We start from the raw sequence: 22,456 nt of genomic DNA, 5'->3' as shown, positions 1-22,456 counted from the left end.
TACAGGCACTCGAGCGCGAGAATCCCCCCCTCCCAGGTCTCACCACGAGCATCTTGTGCAGACACACACATACAGGCACGTGAGCATGAGGATTCCCCCCCCGCCCCAGGTCTCACCATGAGCATCTTGTGCAGGTCCTCCTCGAAGGCGTCGATGTTGCAGTCAGTCTTGTCCAGGTGGTCCAGCACCTCGTGCAGCATGAACTGGTAGTACTGCTTCATCAGCAGGCCGCCCTTGAGCACCTCTTTACACTCCCTCACCAGCTGCGGGGACACGGGCTCTGTCACTCCACACCCCTCACCACATCCCCTCCTCAGCCTCAAAACCTCTGAAAGGCCTCAAACATTTTCTAATTCCTTATCAGTTCGTTTCTATAACTATCTTAGCAGTCTTGATGATGAACCAAGTAGTGAAAACAAAAGTAGTTAATATTATAGCATGAATACACAGAGAAAATATCATACAGGCAAACACTGATTTGTGAAACTATATTCCCCTACAAATACACCGATATAGAAAATAAACCTCACTGAAAAAGATCTATTTTTCTACTAGTTTGCATTACCTAAGACAAGGGATAGGAGAGAAAAATCTCCTAACGAAACTGATGATTTTTATCCAAAAACATAACAGAGGTTCAAATATACTTACATGCCACGGAGCATGACAATCTTTGTAATGGTTTAGCATAGCAACGACTGTGATTTGTGGCCTTTACCATCAAAAGCCTCTAATCATCACCAAAATCAAACCTAAGAGCAATCTGATGAAATGAGACGGAAGTCAAGGGAAAACAAATCTAAACAAAAAGCTAAGCGCCACTGCCTTGGGCAGGCCCAGCAGGTAATGCTGGAAAGGAGGGGGGGCTGACACGGGATGACTGCCCTTGAAGTTCTTTCGTCATCATAGTTATCCTATATTACCATGGTATTATTTAAAATGATGGGGACTAAATAAATTGTGATGTACCTATATACCAGACCACTCCCGCAGCCATTTAAAATCTTATTTTTGAAAAATAGTTAAGAGTAAAAACTCATATACGGATTTTTCTTTTACTTGTATGTATAGGAAAAACAGATGGATAAAAACATACTAAAATAGTTACAGTGGTCATCTCTGAGTGGCAGCATAATAGGATAATTGTCATTTTTGTCTGTATCATTTTCTGTGCTTTTCAAATATTCTAAAATAAATATGGATTGCTTTTATAAATATAATTTCCCCCTTTAACATGTTCTAAAAATAATTACCCACGATAAGACAGCCATGGCTAGAGTTAAATCTATTAAAAGCTGTTATGTTCAGATATAAATTTCTCTGTTAAAGATGTCACTTAGGTGCTTATAACTGAATCTTCGAATGATTTTAGCCAAAACTTGTTTTATTTTTATTCTAGTAATGCTACATTCAACTAAGTACTGTTTTTATTTTTTTAAATGTTTTAACATAAATTACTGTTTCATCTTCACAAAAGCTCCATCAGCAAAAAGTAAACTCTGCCTTGTCTTACCAGGTTATATTCCTGAAGTATTCATGTTGTGACAAAGGGAAGTCAGTATTTTACCCAAACTTCCTAAATTACCACTGCAATCAGGTGGACAAGTGAGAAGCACGGCCACAGTGGGTGACAGGACAATAACCAGAAGCAAGGTGGAGAGCAGCAGAGCGAGTGAGGAAGTAGGGCTCTCTGATGTTGCTGGGCAGAAACTGAAGCGAGGACAATGATGTCCACGAGTCACCTACCCCCCCCCCCGCCCCCGCAGCTAAACCAACACATTCAAGTCCTATTCTGTCCTATTGTATGGCCTGTGCTTGCCCCAGGTGCCAATGAGCTCCTAGCTCTTTCATCACGAGGGGATGGACATGCACAGTTGACAAAAACATACCTTTTTCTTTCTTTCTTTTTTTTTTTTTTCAAAATCTGACATGTTTATTTTGCATAGTAGATGTAGTAATATCATAAATATCATACGAACATTCTCCAGCATTCACTGTGCCAGATACAACGGCTTCCAGCCACTCCTGTTACCTCTGGAGTATCAAACTCCCTAGAGAATCCCATCCAAAATGAATGAAAACCAAGAAAGCAGCAGCTGTCATTAATGTTTACACCATGCAACTGTCTAAACAAGCAAAAAGTCCAAACATCTCCCCACTGCATACTCTAAAGACATTTATCTGTTTCCATGTAGCTTAAATAGAACAAAAAAAAATAATAATAAATTAAAGGAACTTAAACTACTTCTAACGAGTGATTTTTAAGTTTCTAGCCTCGAAAGACTGTGTTAACAGATTATGTGTTTACATCACCAGACTTTTATATCCTTTTGGAATGAGGAAGTGATGGTAAAAAGGTTGGATCACAATCTTATCTTTCAGGACTACATGCAAAGAACATTTTAAATTACCCTAAAAAGAGCAGCTTAAAAATACTAACATACTCATTTTTCACTATTTGCAACAATTTAAAAAAAAAAAATCCTCAATCCAAAATAAAAACGACAAGTCTATAGAATAGCCCAGTAATTGCCAAATATTTTTAAACAGTCGTTGAAACAGACCTGCTTAATACTCAAGAGAGATGGTTCGCCAGCAGGTCTCTGTTCCAGTCTTAACTTGAGACACTCATGGATCACGTTCAGGAGGACACGACAGAGCACCAGGAAGGCGGGCTCGAAGGACGGTAAGTCCATGGACTGCAGCTCGTCCCACGACACAGTGCTGCACTTCTGCTCCGACGAAGGGGGAGTCCTGGATAACTGCACGTAATCGGAACCCCACATGGGGTCTGGAAATTCAGAAAACTATAACGAAAATTCAACAAAGGTTAAAAGAGCACACAAAAGAATGTCCTAAGGGTGTGGTTATCAACTATTATTCTCTATAGTTTGCTGACGATCTGCAAAATCACAATTTTACAGGTAAAACAATCTTTAGAAAAATTTAACATTTTCAACATAGACCCAAGAAGTTCTAAAAGTTATAGAAAATTATAACAAGGGCACCAAATTATAATATTTTTATCAAGAAAGCAGAGTAGAAAAAGAATCAAGTTCACCATTTGCATCAAACATTTTATCATCATACTTAAAATAATTAGAACACTTTAAGGTTATATATATTATTAGCCACAACTATCTCCAGACTGAGAAAACCAGAAATTATTGAAATTTGAGAAAAGATTACAATACCAGGGAGCCATTAATGTAAACATAAAGACCAATTCTCCTGTCCGCTGCTCTCCTGAGCTACACCAAATGATGCTGATAAAAAAACAACTCATCAAATTGATCCAGCTGGTCCCACTCAAACATGTCATTCACCGTTCCCGGGAATCTCAGTGTTGCTCACCCTTTCTTACAGTTACCCTCTTCAGATGCCTTGTGCTTTTCCCTCATACAATTGGGGATTTGGAGCTTTTCCCACTGTCCTTAGAGCCCTGGCAACATCATATCCAAAGACCTTCCCTTCTCCTTTTATTGAGAAAACAGAGGCCAACAAAATTCGAAAACCTCAACTTCTCATCGATTTATTTTAAGATTTTATTTATCCATTCCAGAGAGAGAGAGATTGAGACAGAGAGAGCAGGGAGAGGGCCAAACAGACTCTGTGCAGAGAAAGGAGCCCGACACAAGGCTCGATCTCAGGACCTGACATCATGACCTGAGCCAAAACCAAGAGTCAAACACTTAACCAACTGAGATATGCAGGAGCCCTTCAACTTCTCTTCAAATTAAAACATCACCAATTATAGCTATTCTGCCTCCACGTCATTCCTACCTATGCTCCCTGTCATTTAGTGAACTCTTAACTGGTCTCTGCTCACATCTTTTTATGCTCAACACATACTTCTGCGTTTAAATTAATACATACTTTAGTTTCCCATAACAGCCAAGAATTTTTAAAATAGTATATCATTTTTAAAATGTGATCAATGTGGTTAGGGTTAAGACAAGTCTATTTAAAAGCTTTAGGCAGGAGTGCCTGGGTGGCTCAGCCGTTAAGCATCTGCCTTCGGCTCAGGTCATGATCCCAGGGTCCTGGAATCAAGCCCCGCATTGGTCTCCCTGCTCGGCAGGAAGCCTGCTTCTCCCCCTCACACTCCCCTTGGTTGTGTTCCCTCTCTCGCTGTCCCTCTCTGCCAAATAAATAAATAAGAATCTTTAAAAAAAAAAATAAAAATAAAATAAAAGCTTTAGGCAATATAGATTAAGAAGCTGTGGTCCATATATACAATGGAATATTACTCAGCCATTAAAAAGAATGATTTCGTAACATTTGCTGCAACATGGACGGCACTGGAGGAGATAATGCTAAGTGAAATAAGTCAAGCAGAGAAAGACAATTATCATATGGTTTCATTCATTTATTGAACATAAGAAGTAGGAAGATCGGTAGGAGAAGAAAGGGGGGGTAAACAGATGGGGGAATGAACCACGAGAGACAATGGACTCTGGGAAACTGAGGGCTTCCAGGGGGCTGGGGAATGGGATAGGCTGGTGATGGGTAGTAAGGAGGGCACGTATTGTATGGTGCACTGGGTGTTATACGCAAGTAATGAATCATGGAACTTTACATCAAAAACTAGGGGTGTACTGTACAGTGACTAACATAATAAAAACATTATTATTAATAAATAAATAAATAAATAAAAATACCATTTTAATTTAAAAAAAAGCTTTAGGCAATATAAATGCTTGTTTTCCTCTGGTGTAGAGACTGATCTCAGATCAAAGGTTTATTTAAAGCTCTACAAAATTCAGCAAACTTTCTCTGATAAAGAATTCTTTTTGGCATTTACTCTAGACTTCCAGCCCGCTCACCCACGCACTACAGGCTCACTGGGAAAGGGAACAATCCCTACTTGTCCACAGTGCAAGACAACACTGCCTGGGAGACCCAACAGCCAGACCTACACTGCTGCTGAGGAAACGTGTGCCCATTGCTGGTGCATGGTGGGTCAGTCCCTGTCCAATGAGGAACAGACGGTAAGAAAACTACTGAGCACTGAAGAGGAAACAGCAGCGTTAACTGCGGAAAACCAAGGTGAAGCATCAGAAGAGCTGACACTCACTAATGCAGGAAACGGGAGAACCATAAAAATCCTCTACTACATGACCACACTGAAGTCGCAACAAATTCAATAAAGGCAGTGAAAATAGAATGAATGTGGTAAAAATTAATAACTTAGACATTAACTACAGAAATTACCACTATAACAAGGAGCAAAAGAAAAAGGAATGGAAGTTTTGAGTAAAAAACAGAGACAGAGAAGTTGGACCTAAGAGCCTAACGTGAGAGTAACGGGAGTTCAGAAAGAGCAGGAGGAGATGGAGGAGAGCTTTTTGCACAGGCAAGATACCACTAATATATGAAGAAGAAAGAAGAAAGCTCTTTGGACAGGGAAGAACTCAAAGTACAATTCATTTACCTTCACTTAGAAACTCCCTGAGGAAGCACAGTAGGGTCCAGTCAATTGAAAATTAAATCAGAATCAAGATCCAAAGTTACAAAAGTACTCAAGGAAGTGAGAAGCCATGAAACCAGCGAACTTACACAGCAGATACAACTCCATGATGATAGCTTGGTGAAAGACTATAATCGAGTTCTAGAAAGGGGTATTTGATTGTTTTTTTTTTTAAAGCATACTATAAGAAAAAAACCTGGATCTTAAATTCCCAATTATTTCAATAAAACACAAGAAGAGAGGAAGGGAGCAATACAGTGCAAGAATGGCATTATTTGCTATTATCTCATCCATTTATTATTACTTCCTGTGAGAAATACAGGATTAAATATGGTATAAAATCTGTGATCAACTCAGGAAAACTGGGCCGACTCAATAGCAGAGAGACATTGATAAAAATGCAATATAATTACAATCATAACCCTACTGGCATTTTGTGGCGGTTAATAAATTCAATCAATACAATTCATGTGGAAGAAAGTAGTGTACAAAAGTAAAAACAGCGCAGAAATTTTTTAAAAGAATAAATGGGAAGAACTGCCCTACATGATGGCAAACCTTACTAGTAAACCTACTTTATTTAAAGTAGAAAAGATCTGTAAACAGATCGGCAGAGAAACATATAGAATTATCTATAATAAACACATTAAAAAGTAGGCAGTAGTTGAAGAAGCTGGAAAATGGATAACCCAATGTTAAGGAAAATTGAAAAATAATTACATCCTTACCTCCCCCATAACTATAGTCACAATATTTTAATTATGTGGCTATTTTAGAAATTCTTGCCTGATATGAGAAACTAGAGTATGTATTAACATAAATACAAAAATGTTTTGAACATATACATATGGAAAGACTCCAAAATGTTAATAATACAGGTTTAATAACATAAACACAGAGCTATCCATTAGGTTAAGCCATATAAAATTGCCATTTTAGTCAGTCAAAGGTGACCAAATCTTGGCAATTTAGTACAGGTCAACATAACAACAGGAATTCTGGAAAGACGGTGGTGGCAGCAGGATTTCAATTTAGTTCCCCCATAAGAACAGACAAAACAAGGATGACAAAGTCAAAACTCCTTAAGGCACATGTCCAATAAAACTAGATGACAAGGTATCTCCGTGAACTCCAAAGTAGAAGAGATGGGGAGAAGTGAACCGTGCCAGATCCTGTAGTATCACCACTTGTGCAAGGGAAACACGGGGGATTAATAGGGTGTCTGATGGGCCCAAAGGGGAAAATTCCACAATCACTAATGACTATTCAATAGAAAGCTCACTGCTTCTATTTGAGGACTTGAGTGAAACAGAAAGTGATTTGGGCACAAAGTCGAGTGAGGTCAAGGGGTTGCAACAGGTCTGAAGGTGCTGAAGTGGTTTAGGCCTCCCAAACTCTTAAAACTATTAGCTAAAATCCCCTTCCAGGACAAACCTGCTAGACTAAAATCCAACTGACCAGGGAAGTAGAGTAGAGGTAAAGAACAAGAAGGTCCAGAAGTGGGAGGGGAACACAGCCAGAAGATCTCAAAAAAAGAGAACATTTTTTTTTTTTGGCAGATCAGAAGAAGGAGCTCAAAGCTACAAACCCTAACACTTTCTGAACTCTCTCTTTCCTTAAACTTCATAAAAATAAATATGTGTAAAAATGAGCAACAAAAGGACCGTGCTAGAATCCAATACTGGGCTACTAAGCAGAGAAATAAGGACCAGAATAACCCTAGAGACAACAAAAGCCTGCCAGAAAGAAATGCCCACTAAACAGAGAGGACTGCAGCCCAATTTTCCAAAAAAAAGGTAAAAGAAATTAAGAAAATCATAGAAAATATAAAAGAACGACATAAATTAGAACTAGAAAGACTCACAAAGTGATAGTACTCAAAAGATAATTTTTTTAATTGAAAATCATTTTAGGGGCACCTGGGTGGTTCAGTCAGTCAAGTATCTGACTCGGTTTCGGCTCAAGTCATGATCTCAGATTCGTGAGATACTGAGCGCCGCCTGGAGTTCCCCAATCAGCGGGGAGTCTGCCTCTCTCCCTCTCCCCCTGCCCCTCCCCCTGCTCCTGTTCTCTCTTTCTCTAAAACAAATAAATCAATCTTAAAAAAAATCATTTTAAAAACAAAAAGCAAACTAGCAGGAACATGAGCACAAATAAAAAGAACAGATAATGGCTTCACAGAAATAGGAGGTAAAAACGAAGAAAATTTTATAAATCAAAAAGAAAGAAAGAAAGAGAAGAAGAGATTTGAAATAGTTGACAGAGAGGAAAAGCAGATCTAAAACACATACAGTAGTGGTTCCCAGAGAAGAGACCAAAACTAATGAAACAGAAAACAGTTAAAACATTAAGAAATTCACTTGAAATTAAAACAAACAAACAAACATAAAAAGCAAACAAAACCTGAAATCATATACTAAAAGGCACCACGTATTCAAAAATATCAATGTGGGGGGCGCCTGGGTGGCACAGCGGTTAAGCATCTGCCTTCGGCTCAGGGCGTGATCCCGGCGTTCTGGGATCGAGCCCCACATCAGGCTCCTCCGCTATGAGCCTGCTTCTTCCTCTCCCACTCCCCCTGCTTGTGTTCCCTCTCTCGCTGGCTGTCTCTATCTCTGTCGAATAAATAAATAAAATCTTAAAAAAAAAAAAAAAATCAACGTGGAAAAACCACCACCAGGTAAAGTAGTAGAGTTAAAAGAAAAAGAAAAAAAAAAACAATCCTTTGGGCATACAAGTTATAAGTAAATAAACAGATGAACAAACAAAAGTTCTTATACATAGAAACAAAAAAATCATATGCCATGAGACTTTACAACCTCAGTGCTGCATGTCAAAAGACAATGAATAATATACATTAAACTTATTCAGGGAAAGAAAATACAAGCCAAAGATTTTGTGGCCAAATAGACTTGTAAGAGTCAATGCTGCAAACTGTTAGGAAAATCCAAGAACTCAGAAAACATTGGTCTTATGAGCCTTTACCAAGGAATCTACTACTAACAAAATGACTCAGGAGGCTGTTACAAGATCAAAACAAGAGCCTTAAAAAAAAAAAAAAAGGTAAAAAACTACGCATCTAAATCTAAATCTCTTATCTATGTCTCTATGTCCATCTATGGAAACACACACACACACACTCCTGACTCCTGTAGGGCTAAAACGAGGTGAGAACTAAGGGAGAGTTTGGTCCACAATGGCCGTATTGCAGATATACAACAACTATCAAACCCCAGGAGAAACGGGAGCATGTGCAATGTTGTAGCATTTCATCGGAAGTAAAAGAAAATCACTTCAAATGAAAACCTGGGTAAAAAAAAGGATAATTCCAATATACTCAAAACCAAAAAATGTTGAGGCAGGGGAGTACAATAAGGGTATTAATATTAATATAAGTATAACCCTAAGGAGTAAAAATAAACTTGTCATATATTAAAAGTAACTAAAGAAAATTGAATACACAGCTTATATGGAAGCTTATACACAGCTTATATGAAAAATGGAAGAATAAAACAGTTTTTTTTTAAGCTTATCTTTATCAGGGAAACCACCTTCCCTTGAAAATATATTACTCCATAGACTTTCTCTTAAAACAAAGTATTTTATATAATTCTTGAAAAATTAAGTTTAAAAAGCAATACCTAAAAGTAAAAAATAAAAGATCTATGAATGGAGAAATAAAACATGGCCTATCCGCACAATGGAATATTACGCAGCCATAAAGAGGAATGAAGAACTCATTACAACATGGATGAGCCTGGAAGACATGATGCCAAGTGAAAGCAGCCAGTCACAACAGACCACATACATGATTCCATTTATATGACATGTCCAGAACAGGCACATATGAAGAGACAGAAAGCAGGTAAGTGGTTGCTCAAGGCTGAGGTGATGAGTGGAAGGACTGTGGAGGTGGCAGCTGAAGGGGACAGGGTTTCTTTTAGGAATGCTGAATATGTTCTAAAAGTAGACAGGGGTAGTGGTTATACAACTCTGAACATAGTAAAAACCACTGAAGTGAACACTTCAAAACGGTGAATTTCATGGTATGTGAATTCTGTCTCAATAAAGCTGTTATTTTAAATATACAACCAAAAAAAGAAAAGATTCTAATTATATGTCTAGTTAGTGGCATAATCATGTGAAGAATTATTCAAGGGTCTTGAAAACACAGTAATTTGATGGTATATCCCTAACGGACATATCCCTAAGGATGGGGGGAAAAATTTCTACCTTTTCAGTAGCATATTGCTGATGGTACTATTCTGAGATTACTGTGTATGGCTTCTGGAATATAGTCAGTATATTCTAATAATCTACTACTTTCATATTCTAAAGCCATCATTTCTGTTATCACCACAAATTGAGATTTTCAGTGTAGAAGAGAAGTCAAACGAGATTATGTAAAAAATTTAAAATCCTGATTTTGAATTGTTAGCATGAAATTGGGATGTATTTTTGTGTATTTGTGTATGTTTTGTCTACTGAAGAGAACTAAAACAATGATCGACCATTTCAGTTACAATGAGCAATGTATAGTCCCAGTATACCATTTCCCAACAAAAGGAACAAGGATTCGCTGAAGATAAATCAGATTCCCAATCTTGAGCAGATGTACAATATAAGCTTAAAATAGCTTCTTATATCAGCTATCAAAGAAGTTATGAAACACTACTCACTAGGGCTGGGATAAAAGGACTTCAGCCAACTTGAGTATGCTCCCACTGTCCAAAGGGGGACAACATAAACATCAATTACTATAATTACTTCAATGGATTACAATGATTTCGATGGCTTGAAACATATCAAATAGGTTTAAATTGATGAGTTCAGAATCATATTAACAAAAAAACACTAACTGGTCACCAATAAACCAACTTGTTTTTTTGAAAAAGGGTAAATAAAAGGGAAAGACTCAAGCATATTCACCCTGCCACTTCTGTTCAACTACTCCACTGGGTGACCAAATAATGATTGAGGAAAGTTTTTCTTTGTTAACAATCTACTTAATGCAGCTGATAATTAAGCTAATAAATTAAGAAGAAAAGAGAATAAGAATATCACTTTTCAATCCTTAATGAAGTAAGCGATCTCGGCAATGATATTTAACTGCTAATATCTCAAAGAGACGTCATATATTAGATGTGTCCCCATGAAGCAGTATTAACACCATCAATCAACCAATCATTCAAGAAATCCTGAATCTAATCAAGCCACTAGTTCTTACAATCAGTTTACACAGAACACAGAGAAAAAGGAAACATGTAAAACAACTGTAGATACAATCACCAAAATTCAGAATGTAGGAAAATCTCTATAGGATAAAAGGTCCAGGTTCTTCAATAAATATATGGCAAAAAAAAAAAAAAAAAAAAGGGAGGGGGAGCTACAGATTGAAAAGGACTTAAGAAATATAATGAAGTGGGGGTGCCTGGGTGGCTCAGTTGGTTAAGCGTCCAATTCATGGTTTCGGCTCGGGTCATGATCTCAGGTTGCGGGACTGAGCCCCATATCAGGCTCCATGGTCAGCGTGGAGTCTGCTTGAGATTCCCTCTCCTTCTCTCTCTGTCCCTCCCCACTGCTCATGAACAAACTCTCTCTCAACTAAACAAAATCTTTAGGGAAAAAATATAATGAACCGTTACCTTGTGTGATTATTTGAAAACTGACTTAAATTGTACGATATTTTTAAAAGAAAACCAAGATAACTATGACACAATCAAAATATGAACACTAATTTGATCTTTGGTGATCAAGGGAGTTAAATGCTATGTTTTAGGTGTGATAACGGTACTGTGGTACATTTCTAGAATAAGCCCTCATCCTTCAGAGAAACATACTGAACTATTTAAGGATAAAATATGACACCTGAGGTTTTTTCAAAGTGATGGAGGAAGGTGTTGAGTGGCTATAGGTACTGCCCATGAGCTGGTAACTAGTGTGCTGGGATACAGATTCAAAGGGATTCACAATATTATTCTGCCTACTTTTGCATGGTATTTTCCATAATAAAAATTTTTGAACTATGTAAAAATAGGGGAAAAAATATAGAACATTTTATAATCTCTGACTATACACAAAATAAGGTGATCAAGACTAAAATAAAAATTTTATATTTCTATCTAGTGAAAAACATCATAAACAAGTTAAAGACAGTTGACAGCCATAATAAAAAATGAATAATATCCATAAAATAAAAGTAGCTCCAACAGGTCAAGATTATAATTTAAAAAATCAATAGAAAATGAACAAAATGAATAAAAGAAAATTCAAAGAAGACCTGCATGTGGCCTATAAACTTGACAACAGGTTCAATGTCACTAAAAATGAAATTATAGTTTTTACTGATCATGGTTGCAAAATGAGGACAAATGGGATTTCTCCTACACCACTGGGTAAAGTATACACTAGTACAGCCATTGTGAAAACCAACTTTGCAATATCTATCAAAGATTTAAATATGCATACCCAATGACCCCATAATTCCATTTCAATTAATCATTCTTACAAAACAATGCAGTGAGTTCATAAAGGGGAATGTACACGATATCTGTGGCTACACCACTTATAAAGCAAAAGAATTAAGTGTCCATTAAGAGTGAAATGGTTATAATCATTAGGGAAACACAAATCAAAACCACAATAAGAGGGGCCCGTGGGTGGCACCGTCAGTTGAGCATCCGACTCTTGGTTTCGGCTCAGATCGTGACGTCAGGGTTGTGAGATCGAGGCCCAAGCAAAGAGTCAGCTTGAGAATCTCTCTCCCTCTCCCTCTGCCCCTCCAGCTCATGCATGCATGCATTCTCTCTCAAAATAAATAAATAAATCTTAACACACACACACACACACACACACACACACGATATCACCTCACACTTACTGAAAGGCTATTATCAAAAAGATAAGAAGCAACAAGTGTTGGGGCGCCTGGGTGGCACAGCGGTTAAGCCTCTGCCTTCGGCTCAGGGCGTGATCCCGGCGTTATGGGATCGAGCCCCACATCAGGCTCCTCCGCTATGAGCCTGCTTCTTCCTCTCCCACTCCCCCTGCTTGTGTTCCCTCTCTCGCTGGCTGTCTCTATCTCTGTCGAATAAATAAATAAATAAAATCTTAAAAAACAAAAAAAAAAAAGAAGCAACGAGTGTTGGTAAAGATGTGCACTGTTGGTGGGAATGTAAATTGATGCAGCCACTATGGAAAACAGTACAGACTTACTCAAAAATTAAAAAGAGACCGACCATATGATCTGGCAATTCCACTTCTGTGTATTTACCCAAAGAAAATGAAAACACTAACACAAAAAAGAAATCTGCATCCATTGTGTTCACTGCAGCATTAGGTTTTTCCATATCTTGGCTACTATGCATAAGTGTCTATCAATGGTGTGAGATTTTATATCTATCTATCTATCTATCTATCTATCTATCTATCTATCTATCTATCTAGGAATCTTATTCAGTCACCAAAAATAGAAGGAAACCCTGCCATTTGTAACAAGAACGGATCTTGAGGACATTTTGCTAAGTGAAATAAGTCAGATAGAGAAAGATAAATACCATATGATACTACTTTTAGGTGGGATCTAAAAACAAAATAAAACAAAACTGAACCCAGAGATACAGAGAACAGACTGACTGTTGCCAGAGGCCAACTGTGGGATTTAAAGAAAAGATTAACATGACTCATTCCTATGACGGCATACCATGTGGTATTTAACTGGAACTGAAGTAGAGCTACATATACCAATACGGACAAATCCAAAGAAAAGAATGGGAGGAGGGGACACTTCCCCAACCCTATCAGTCATAGAATAAATACAGCATTATCACTTTTCAAAAAGAGAGCACTTGTCCTGAGGACCACCGGGTGTTGTATGGAAGGGCTGAATCACTACATTGTACACCTGACACTAACATTACACTGTATGTGAACTAACTGGAATTTAAATAAAAACTTTTTAAAAATTACCTGCAAAGATAATAACAAAGATATAAACTTACATAAGCACAAAAAAGTCTAAAAGATGCAAACCAAAGGATTACTACTCTGAGCCAGAGTACAAGATAAGCAGCAACTTTGTTTCTTTATATACATATTCAATAAATAAGTAAAACAAAAGAAAGCGCATTGTTTTATAAAATAAAGGAACAGATCAAAATATAGTTGACCCTTGAACAGCACGAGTTTGAACTGTGTGGGTCCACTTACAGTGTGGATTTTTTACAGTACAGTACTGTAAATGTATCTTCTCTTCTGATTTTCTTAACATTTTTTCTCTAGCTTACTTTATTGTAAGAATACAATACATAGTACACGTAACATACAAAAATATATGCTAATTGACTGTTAAGGTTATCAACAACGTTTCTGGTCAACAGAAGGCTATTAGTAGTTAAGTTTTGGGGAAGTCAAAAGTCATACACTTATTTTCAACTATGCAAGGGATCAGCACACCTAACCCCCGTGTTGTTCAAGGATCAACTTTTTGTTACCCTTCGTAAGTTTCTATGATTCTACACCAGGGGTCATATCACAAACTGAAAAGCCCACAAGGCCAGGTGGGTGATGTCAATGGGTGGGCTGCGGAAGGGTTGACAGTAAGAGAATAAGAAACAATGGGTACTGTGGTCAACTGGAGCCTGCCAGATGCTACCATGTGTGAATGTGAGCCCAGGGTTGATAGACCTCCTCCTAGTACTTTAAGGAAAAAAAAGAAAAAAAATCCAGATTCTCATGTGAAATTCAAATGCTAGCCACTAAGTCAAAAAATACTTACAGCACTAGGTAGGACAAAATACAACTTCAAGAGGCAATATACCGTAATGGTTAAGAGCACAGCTTTACAGCCAGTTCTGGGTTCACATCCTGGCTCTATCATACGGGGATATATGACCTTAACCAAGTCACTTGACTGACCCGCCTCCATATAACAAATATTCAGTTAATGCTAGCTACTAGTCTTGTTGCTACTGGTGTGTTGTCTTCACGGGACGCAGTTCTCCACTGCAAGCTAATGAGTTCTGTCCTCTGATCTTCTCCCTTATATCAGGTTTGACTCCGTTGGCTCACTGCAGTCAAAAATAACATAGAACAACTTCCTATTTCCCCTCAAGTAAGTGTGCTTCTTTTAGAAAACAGAATACCTATCGGCAAATGAGCAAGTATGTGCTTATTAGCTTGCCACTTACTCAATTACAAAGTCCGTGTAACTTTACTAATGAAATCAGACAGGTGATGACTGAAGCAAATAAAACAATTAACTATAATAACTGTATTAATGAACACTGATCTGGAAGGCAGGGGTAGGTGAGTACTGTGGCCTACTTAGTGTTTCCAATGGGCTTACTCAGAATTGCACTGGTGCTGGTCCAGCTACATAGAAAGCACATTGGAGGGCCATTAAAAATGTCAGCGCTCATGTCCTACCCCAAGAGATTTTGATTTGCCCTGTATCCAAAGAGGCCACAGGTACATGAATTTTCAAAAGCTCCCTGGATAATGCCAGCGTGCAGCCACGTTTGGACACCATCAGCAGAGTTTACAGTCTGGCATCCCAGAATTCTGGATTTGAATCCCTCCAACGATCTACAGCTTCTGTGATCTGCGGCAAGTTCTCTACTCTCCTCATTTGTAAGATAGAGAATTAACACCACCCCTTCATTCGGTTGTTGTGCCTAGCACATGGAAGACTTGATAAATGGTGACTTCTTATTTTATATCATAGTTTCTACAGGCGTTGTTCACTCTGAATATAGAAGGCAACCTCTTCAGGGTTTCTTCTGCTTATAGGAAAAATTAGCATAATTATTTTGGGATCACAATACAAACAATTTTTAATTGGCCATTAAACTTATAATTACCACATCATTATTTCTAATTCAAAGGAAAGTAATATATAAAATAACCAAAACTCTTCCTTAGGATTTGAGGTAATGTGCACAGTAACATGCAGTCAGGCAACTAAATTTTTTTATACACTACATTAAGTAAAAATTTTATCTGTCTCTTCTTCTGAAAATGTATAAATAAGGTAAAGCAAAAAGGGAGGGACATAAAATAATCATTTCATAATCTATGGCTCAAATATTTTATGGGTATTTAACATTTTAAATGCACAAAACCCAAAGGATGAAAGTAAACTTTATGGCAAACTTGAAAAAAAAAACAAATAGAACACTTGGGGAATCCCAGGACGGAATGCAGACTGAGATTAAGTGAACCTAACTATATTACAAATGTATGATATGATCTCACTGAAGAGGGTGAAGGAAAAAGGTGCTGACCTAGCTAACTCTGGAAAATTCTGTGGTGACTCTCTTTTAAGACTAAAGACAAAAAGAACTGTACTGAAATGCTGTACTCTAGCTGGCAAATTTATTCCTCACAGGGGTCCCGGTTAGCAATTCTGAAATTACTTTCCCTGTATACTCTGGCTGCACAAATACGTAAATAACTGTAGTAACGGGAGCCAGGTTTCTCACTGCAAGAGGAGAAATTACAAATAAGCAGGAGAGGAAGGCCAGGATGAAACTGGTGATGCTGGATTAAGCCTGAGACATCAGTGTGAACTCATGTTATTTTTCACAGATAGACAGACAGACGGGTAAGCAAGGAGACAGACTGATCCATCAGTCAGTCGGTCAATCGACAGAGAAGTAACTATCAAGCTGTGCATACACAAGGGGTTGAAAGACACACCCATATTTTCTAACTCTACCACTGAGTGGGCCTGGAAGCAATGACACCCCAACAGTAACATCCAGCACCCAGATCTTCATTTCTAAATACCATCCTCCAATAAAAGGAACCAGAGCTCCTCAGGGAAATGGGTGATTTCAGGACTGCCAACAGGAAAAATAAAGGATGGTGCCATAGAGTAAGAAACTGCTCAAAAAGAAAACTGTACAAAAAAAGATGCAGGCATGTCGAAAGACACAGAAGCCAAATGAAAGAGTTCCAGTGGCTAAAGAACAAACACTGAGCAACAAAATAAAGAATAATACTACTGGACTAAAACCCAAAGAAAAAATATTTATGACTTCCCACTGAGATAAATAAATGGGAGGGAAGAGGTAAATCTTTCATACAGAAGAATTTCAAATAATATGTGTAGATATTCCCGACTCCTGGAGGCGGAGAGTCATTGCCCTCCCCTTGAACATGGGCTGCATTTAGTGACTCACATCAAAGAGTACAGCAGGGAAAGGGAAAACTGCTAACCTGTGGAGGAACCGGCAGACACCACCTTCACCAAGGGATCCAAGTTAACATCATCAGGGACAATACAGTGCCATGGGGGCGCTTCAACTCTGTGGCATTCCTGCCCAAGCCCAAGCCGCCAGTCTCATTTTGAGAAAACACCAGACAAACCCAAATTCAGGGACGGTTCTACAAGCCGTCCAGATCGTGAAAACCACGGGAAGACTGAGCAACTACCACAGATCAGAGAAGACTGAGGGGACATGACTAAGTGCAAGGTGGTGTCCTTGACTGGGTCCTGGAACAGAAAGGGGACATTAGCACAAAAACAGAAACCCAAACAATGGCCGCAGTTTAGTTAACAGTATTTTATACCATTGTTAATGTACTAATTTTGACAAATCTAGCAATGTTAAGTAAGATGTCAATATTAGGGGAATCTGGATAAAGAATATATGAAAACTCTGTACTATCTTTGCAAGTTTTCCATAAACCTAGAACTATCCCAAGATTACAAGTTTTTAAATTTAAAGATCTTTGAAATATAATAAAATTTTAGAGAAAAATTGCTTTATAAAGCATGTTTATAAGCCAAGGGGAATTAAATATAAGATCACATGTTATTTATAAACACTAATCACAAGTAATGTAATCATAAAGAATTAAAAATATAAAGACATAGACAAGAAATCCTTCAACTATATTCATTACTATTATCACATAAGCCAAAAAAACAGTGCAAAATAGAAGGTATGTATTGGGTATAATCTGTGGTGCCAGTTGGTCAAGATGCTTCTACTAAGAATGAAAATAAAATTGTCCTTAAATCTAAAGTCTATTCACTACTTAAAACGTATGCCCTTCAAATGTAGGAGTATTTCGCAGAGATTAAAGGTTAAACACATTTTGAAAATAAAAATATAGAACAGTCTGGCCCATACTGACTTACACTCAGCTTCAAAAGAAAAAAAATTAACAAAGCTTCTAAAAATTAATAGTTTACATTTGGCTTCTATAGCATTTTACCATTTATACAAATACCTTTTTAAAGCCTCACAACAACCCTGTGAGGTAGGTAGGAGAGTATTATAGCCATTTTACAGATGCAATGACTTAGGGTCAGAAAGATTAAGTCATTTACAAAGTCATGTGGTGAGAAAGACCCACACCAAGGAATGGAATCCAGTTACTTGATTTCAAAAACTGGCTGTTTCTCCAACATATTTAGTCAAAGACTAAAACAAACCCAGAAGGAAAGTCTACATATATTCATACACATACATATACATACACCTCCCCTTCCAGAAATTATGTTCCTGAAATGGAAATAAAATTGTAAGTCTTACTTTCCCACCGAGTTCATTATAAGGTGAAGCCTCATCTTTTATTAGTTTGGATTGAATTTCTATTTCAGCTCTTGGTTACTCGTTTGTTATCTGACAAACACAACATTTTATAAAACAAAACTTAAAACAGGGGCTTCCGTACTTCATACTTGTTTTGAAAAGCAAACAATCTACAAATAATTCCAATAGTCTTTAATTCACACACTTCATAAGCTTTGAATTTGTATGTCTCTTCTTTTCTATAAGGATAACCTTTTCAGTTAAATCTCAACTGGTCAAACTGAAGGAATATGACGTGGACACGAATTCAAAACTATGGGCTACCTAATATCAGCAGTTTTAAGAAGCCCCCACAGACCTCCCAGGACCCTTACCATGAGCCCCTCTTTCTCATGAGATCCACTGAATCAGAGATGAGGTTATACCGCCAGAGCTGTTTTGTTCATATTACTTCAAAAATAGTGCTTCACAATAAAAATCAATCATCGACCCCGTCTTGCCCACATGTGTCCTCATTGGAACTGAACCACTCCAGCCAAAAACCGAGACCAAAGCAAGTTATTCACCATCTGAAGTCTATGGCAAATCCTTATTCCTTATCTAGTTTTGTTCTACTGATTTTGAAAATTGCACTATAACAAAATCGTATAAAATAGTTATTTCGGACTAAAAGGGGGAAAACAGTCATTTGCTCTAATAAGAAGATGTACATAAAAAATCGTTCAGTTAAAATACTGTTCAAAGAAGATCATATTGATCCCAGGGTCCTGGGATTGAGTCCTACATCGGGCTCCTTGCTCAGCAGGGAGTCTGCTTCTCTCTCCCCCTCTGCCCCTCCCCTGGCTGATGGGTTCTCGCATGCTCTCTCTCTCGTAAATAAATAAAAATCTTTAAAAAAAAAAAAAAGATCTCATATATAAATTCACTTTTAAGACTTGTAATTAAAATACTCAAACTAACTTCTTATAGCTACAAAGTACAGATTCCTTTTGCAAACATCTTACTATACTATGTGAATGTCTGACCCCTTCTCCTAGGAGTTCACGGTCTAGTTCATGAAAAATAAAAATCTTATAAACAGAGGTTCTCTTCCAGTGTTTCCCATTACAAAAAAAATGCCCTCTGTTGTATCACCTCTCACTCCAAAGCAAGCCAGATTGTATAGTAAACGGGAAGTTTAAAAAATAAAAATAAAAGGTGCATACATACATATGTAAATAGCTATTAAAATTGAGAATGGCAACCAGACACAGGTATAAAGGATCTCAAAGATCTGGGTGCTTTTGCTTTTAGCCAGACGAACGTGCAAACTCACCACAAGAGAAAAACTGTTCTTCTTCCCCTCAAGAATGGTATCCAAGAGTGTGCCCCTTTCTAGTTTGACCACACTTAACAGTAAAGAATTTCTGAGACATCAAGCTATCAAAACAAAATTTGCACTGTTTTCAAACTGCTTTTCCTAGGAGGTATACTCCTCTCACAAAAATCTTCACATATCAAATTGTGGATCTGATAGTTAAGGCTTCCCTTAAACTTCTATCATCTATGCTAATCGTTAACTTTGCCAAAAACGTAAACTCTTTCTTCCTTTGACCATTCTTACATTTCTTTAAATACAGAGTCCAAATTGCTTCTTAGCCTTTTGGCTAAAATCATGTGTAGTATCTAGTATCTGTTCCTATCGGTTTAAAATACACGGGCCAAAAACTGGAATAAGCTATTGCAAAGAATAGAGAAAGAACTATATCCATGACCTCGGATGCCATATTCATTTAAAAATATTTTAGCATCATGTTGACTTTTTTACTGACTCATATTCAGCCTGTGGTCACCCATGATTGTGGCTTTCTTCCCTCTTTATTTATACCTAGCCTGTCCTTCTCCATCCTATATTTATATGGCTGGATTTTTTTCCTCCACACACCACCTTACACTTAATTCACTAAATTTCATACAGTTTTCATAAATCCATTTCCACATTTATCACAGTGCTTTATAGAAATGTTTAAATCTGCAAGTTACAGGAACCACCACTTACACCTTAAAAATATCAAGACTATGAAAGTACATAATAATCAACACGACACTGTAAGAATGGAACTAATGACAAGGCCATACTAATGCCTACCAGAAACCTACCTCCACTGGACGGTCACTCTTTACCAGTGCTATACGTGCCCTTTGCAAGGAACCGTCCATCAGCTTGTGAAGTCTTAAAATTAACTTTCTTAACCCCATTTGCTTCAGTGCTTTGTCTACAAATGGTCTATAAATAGAAGTCAGACAATGTCTACTAAAGCCTGCTTCTGTGCTGCAGTCTGGTGTGCCCCAGCCAACAGAATCGTCCTCAGATTCAAGCCTCTCAAGCTTCTTAGGTACGCAATCCTGCGAATGGATGTTGAAACTGTTGTCAGTGGGCTGTGTGGGTTCCGGTGCCCTTGGACCTGAGAGCTGTTCTTCTTCACTCTCATCTGCACTACTTTCCAGCTCTTTCAAGTCCCCTTCTGTGTCATCACCCTCATCTTCTGGCTCATTGCCTTTGGATGATCGAGGAGAAGGGATTTCAAACACTGGCCAGCCAATGTCTGATAAATTCTTGATGCCCAAAACAGTGCCCATAATCCTCAACTTCTGGTTTAAGTCTTTTGTGATGTTTAACCACAAACAGAGTGCCTGCACCCTGTCCTGGAAGTCTTTTGCAGCATATTTTTCATAGTCCTTTTGAAGAGCCTGCAACGATGGATAAAGTGCTTCTATGTACTCCAGCAGCTCCATTATCCGCTTTACCTGCTCAAATGACACCCTCTGGCGTTGGAGATGCTCATGATATGTTGAGTAACCCCCCATCTTTGTTCCATGAGGGGCTCTGCACTGCCCTTCTACTGAAGTACCATTAAAACTAGCTCCATTTCTAACAAAGGCAAAGCTCCCATAATTAACTTTGAAAGTAAGGATTTCATTGATAATCTCTGGGATGGCTTGACGGGCTGTATATAAAAAGAGGTCCTGGTCGTTAATGGTCCGTCCCGCATGCCAGGCTTGTAGCTCTAACCAGATCAGTTCATTAGATCGGTTAAACCAGAAAGCAGACGTATTTTCCTGTCCTCTTTGCTCCCTGTCCTTCTTCTTTGAGACTGAGGTAAGCTTTAACAGAAGTCTTAAAGTCTCAAAAAACTTTAAGCGATCTGCTGGACAGTCAGTCCTAGAAGTCTGGCGTGCAGTTCTGGCTATAGGCATGGGCACGGATACCGGAAGCTTAGCGTTGCTGCAGCCAAGACTGAGGTAAGGCTTATTAAGATCCACATCTGGAATTGATTTTTTGGGCAAAGACCCACCCACTGAGTCCAACATGAACGAGCACTGCACATTTTTCTTATGATCGCGCTCTGTTGTCCTAAGAGTCGCTCGGATCTTTTTCTCCTGCTTATAGCTGTATTCTTCCACATTCTCCACAGTTTTTCCAGTGTCTTTGTGTGGAGGCTGGTTTGGTGCATTCATTTTTTCTATTAAAAAGAAATAAACAGATCATTGTGTTAACTCTCAAACATGAAGCTACTCTCAATATATTCAATAAAACTGATATTCCCATGTATTTATTTTTCAGGCTGTTACTGGAGAAAAAAGCGTTAACCATATGCTGAAAATGAAAAGATTCAAAATATACACATTTCTCTCTAAATTTCTAAAAAGATTTTATCCGTTTTCCCTGCTTTATTATACTTGCTATGCTTTTTAATACTCTCCACTACAAATCTAAAACAAGCGGTTTCTCCACACTGAAAGTGCAGTTACCCAAGTGAGTGAAATCGCCACAAGTTAACCACCTTCAACTTAAGAGGGGAGAAACAGCACAGCGGATCTGACAGAAACATGGTTTAGAAAACACACCCCATCCCTGCCTCTGCCGTGACCTGAATGTATTAACTCGGAGCAGACCACGTAAGTTTCCTGGGTCGCTTCTCTCATTTGCAAAATGAAGTAGACTGAGCAAAGAATCTTTAAGACACTTTCAGATGATTCTCATAAAAAAATGAGAGAGAGATAATAGATAAAAATGTTAATTTATTCTACTCCTTGGTTTCTTCTTTCCCACAAATGAACAATAACATTTTAAATTTAAGATTAACAAAATTGAAGACATATGGACTAATTCAGTATCATTTGCCTCAAATAGTATATAAAATCATCCAAAATTAATGCAAAGAAAGTAAACATCACACTTTCTCATCAAACAATTGTAGAAAGTGCTAGTAATTTAATTCCCGAGCTTTGAAATGAACACACACTCCTTCCTTCCTGTTTGACATTTCTGTCACTATTAACCACCTCCGCCTTACTGAAATCCCTTCATGCTGTTGCCTTCCAGATACAACAGTCTCTGGGTTCTTTTCTACTTCCCAAGTCACTCCTTTTCAAATTCCGTCCTTGGAACCTGGCTCAC

At 38.0% G+C, this 22,456-nt stretch overlaps 1 protein-coding gene across 5 annotated transcripts in view; it reads right to left on the bottom strand.

The window, feature by feature from the left end:
- The window catches only part of MAP3K4 (mitogen-activated protein kinase kinase kinase 4), a 110,037-nt gene that overhangs the window by 39,974 nt on the left and 47,607 nt on the right, over positions 1–22,456 (bottom strand). For all 5 annotated transcript variants that reach the window (XM_045805477.2, XM_045805476.2, XM_087865636.1 and 2 more), the window contains exons 3-5: positions 20,155–21,518; positions 2,565–2,807; positions 117–263 (exon numbers count right to left, since the gene is read on the bottom strand). In XM_045805477.2, the coding sequence (XP_045661433.2) occupies positions 117–263; positions 2,565–2,807; positions 20,155–21,518 (1,754 nt within the window). The remainder of the gene's footprint in view (positions 1–116; positions 264–2,564; positions 2,808–20,154; positions 21,519–22,456) is intronic.

This window comes from Ursus americanus, chromosome 11, assembly GCF_024610735.1.
Source record: "Ursus americanus isolate L20-20 chromosome 11, mUrsAme1.1.p, whole genome shotgun sequence".
Classification (NCBI taxonomy): domain Eukaryota; kingdom Metazoa; phylum Chordata; class Mammalia; order Carnivora; family Ursidae; genus Ursus; species Ursus americanus.
Note: the sequence above shows the minus strand (reverse complement) of the source record. Positions and strands in the feature narration are given on the sequence as shown.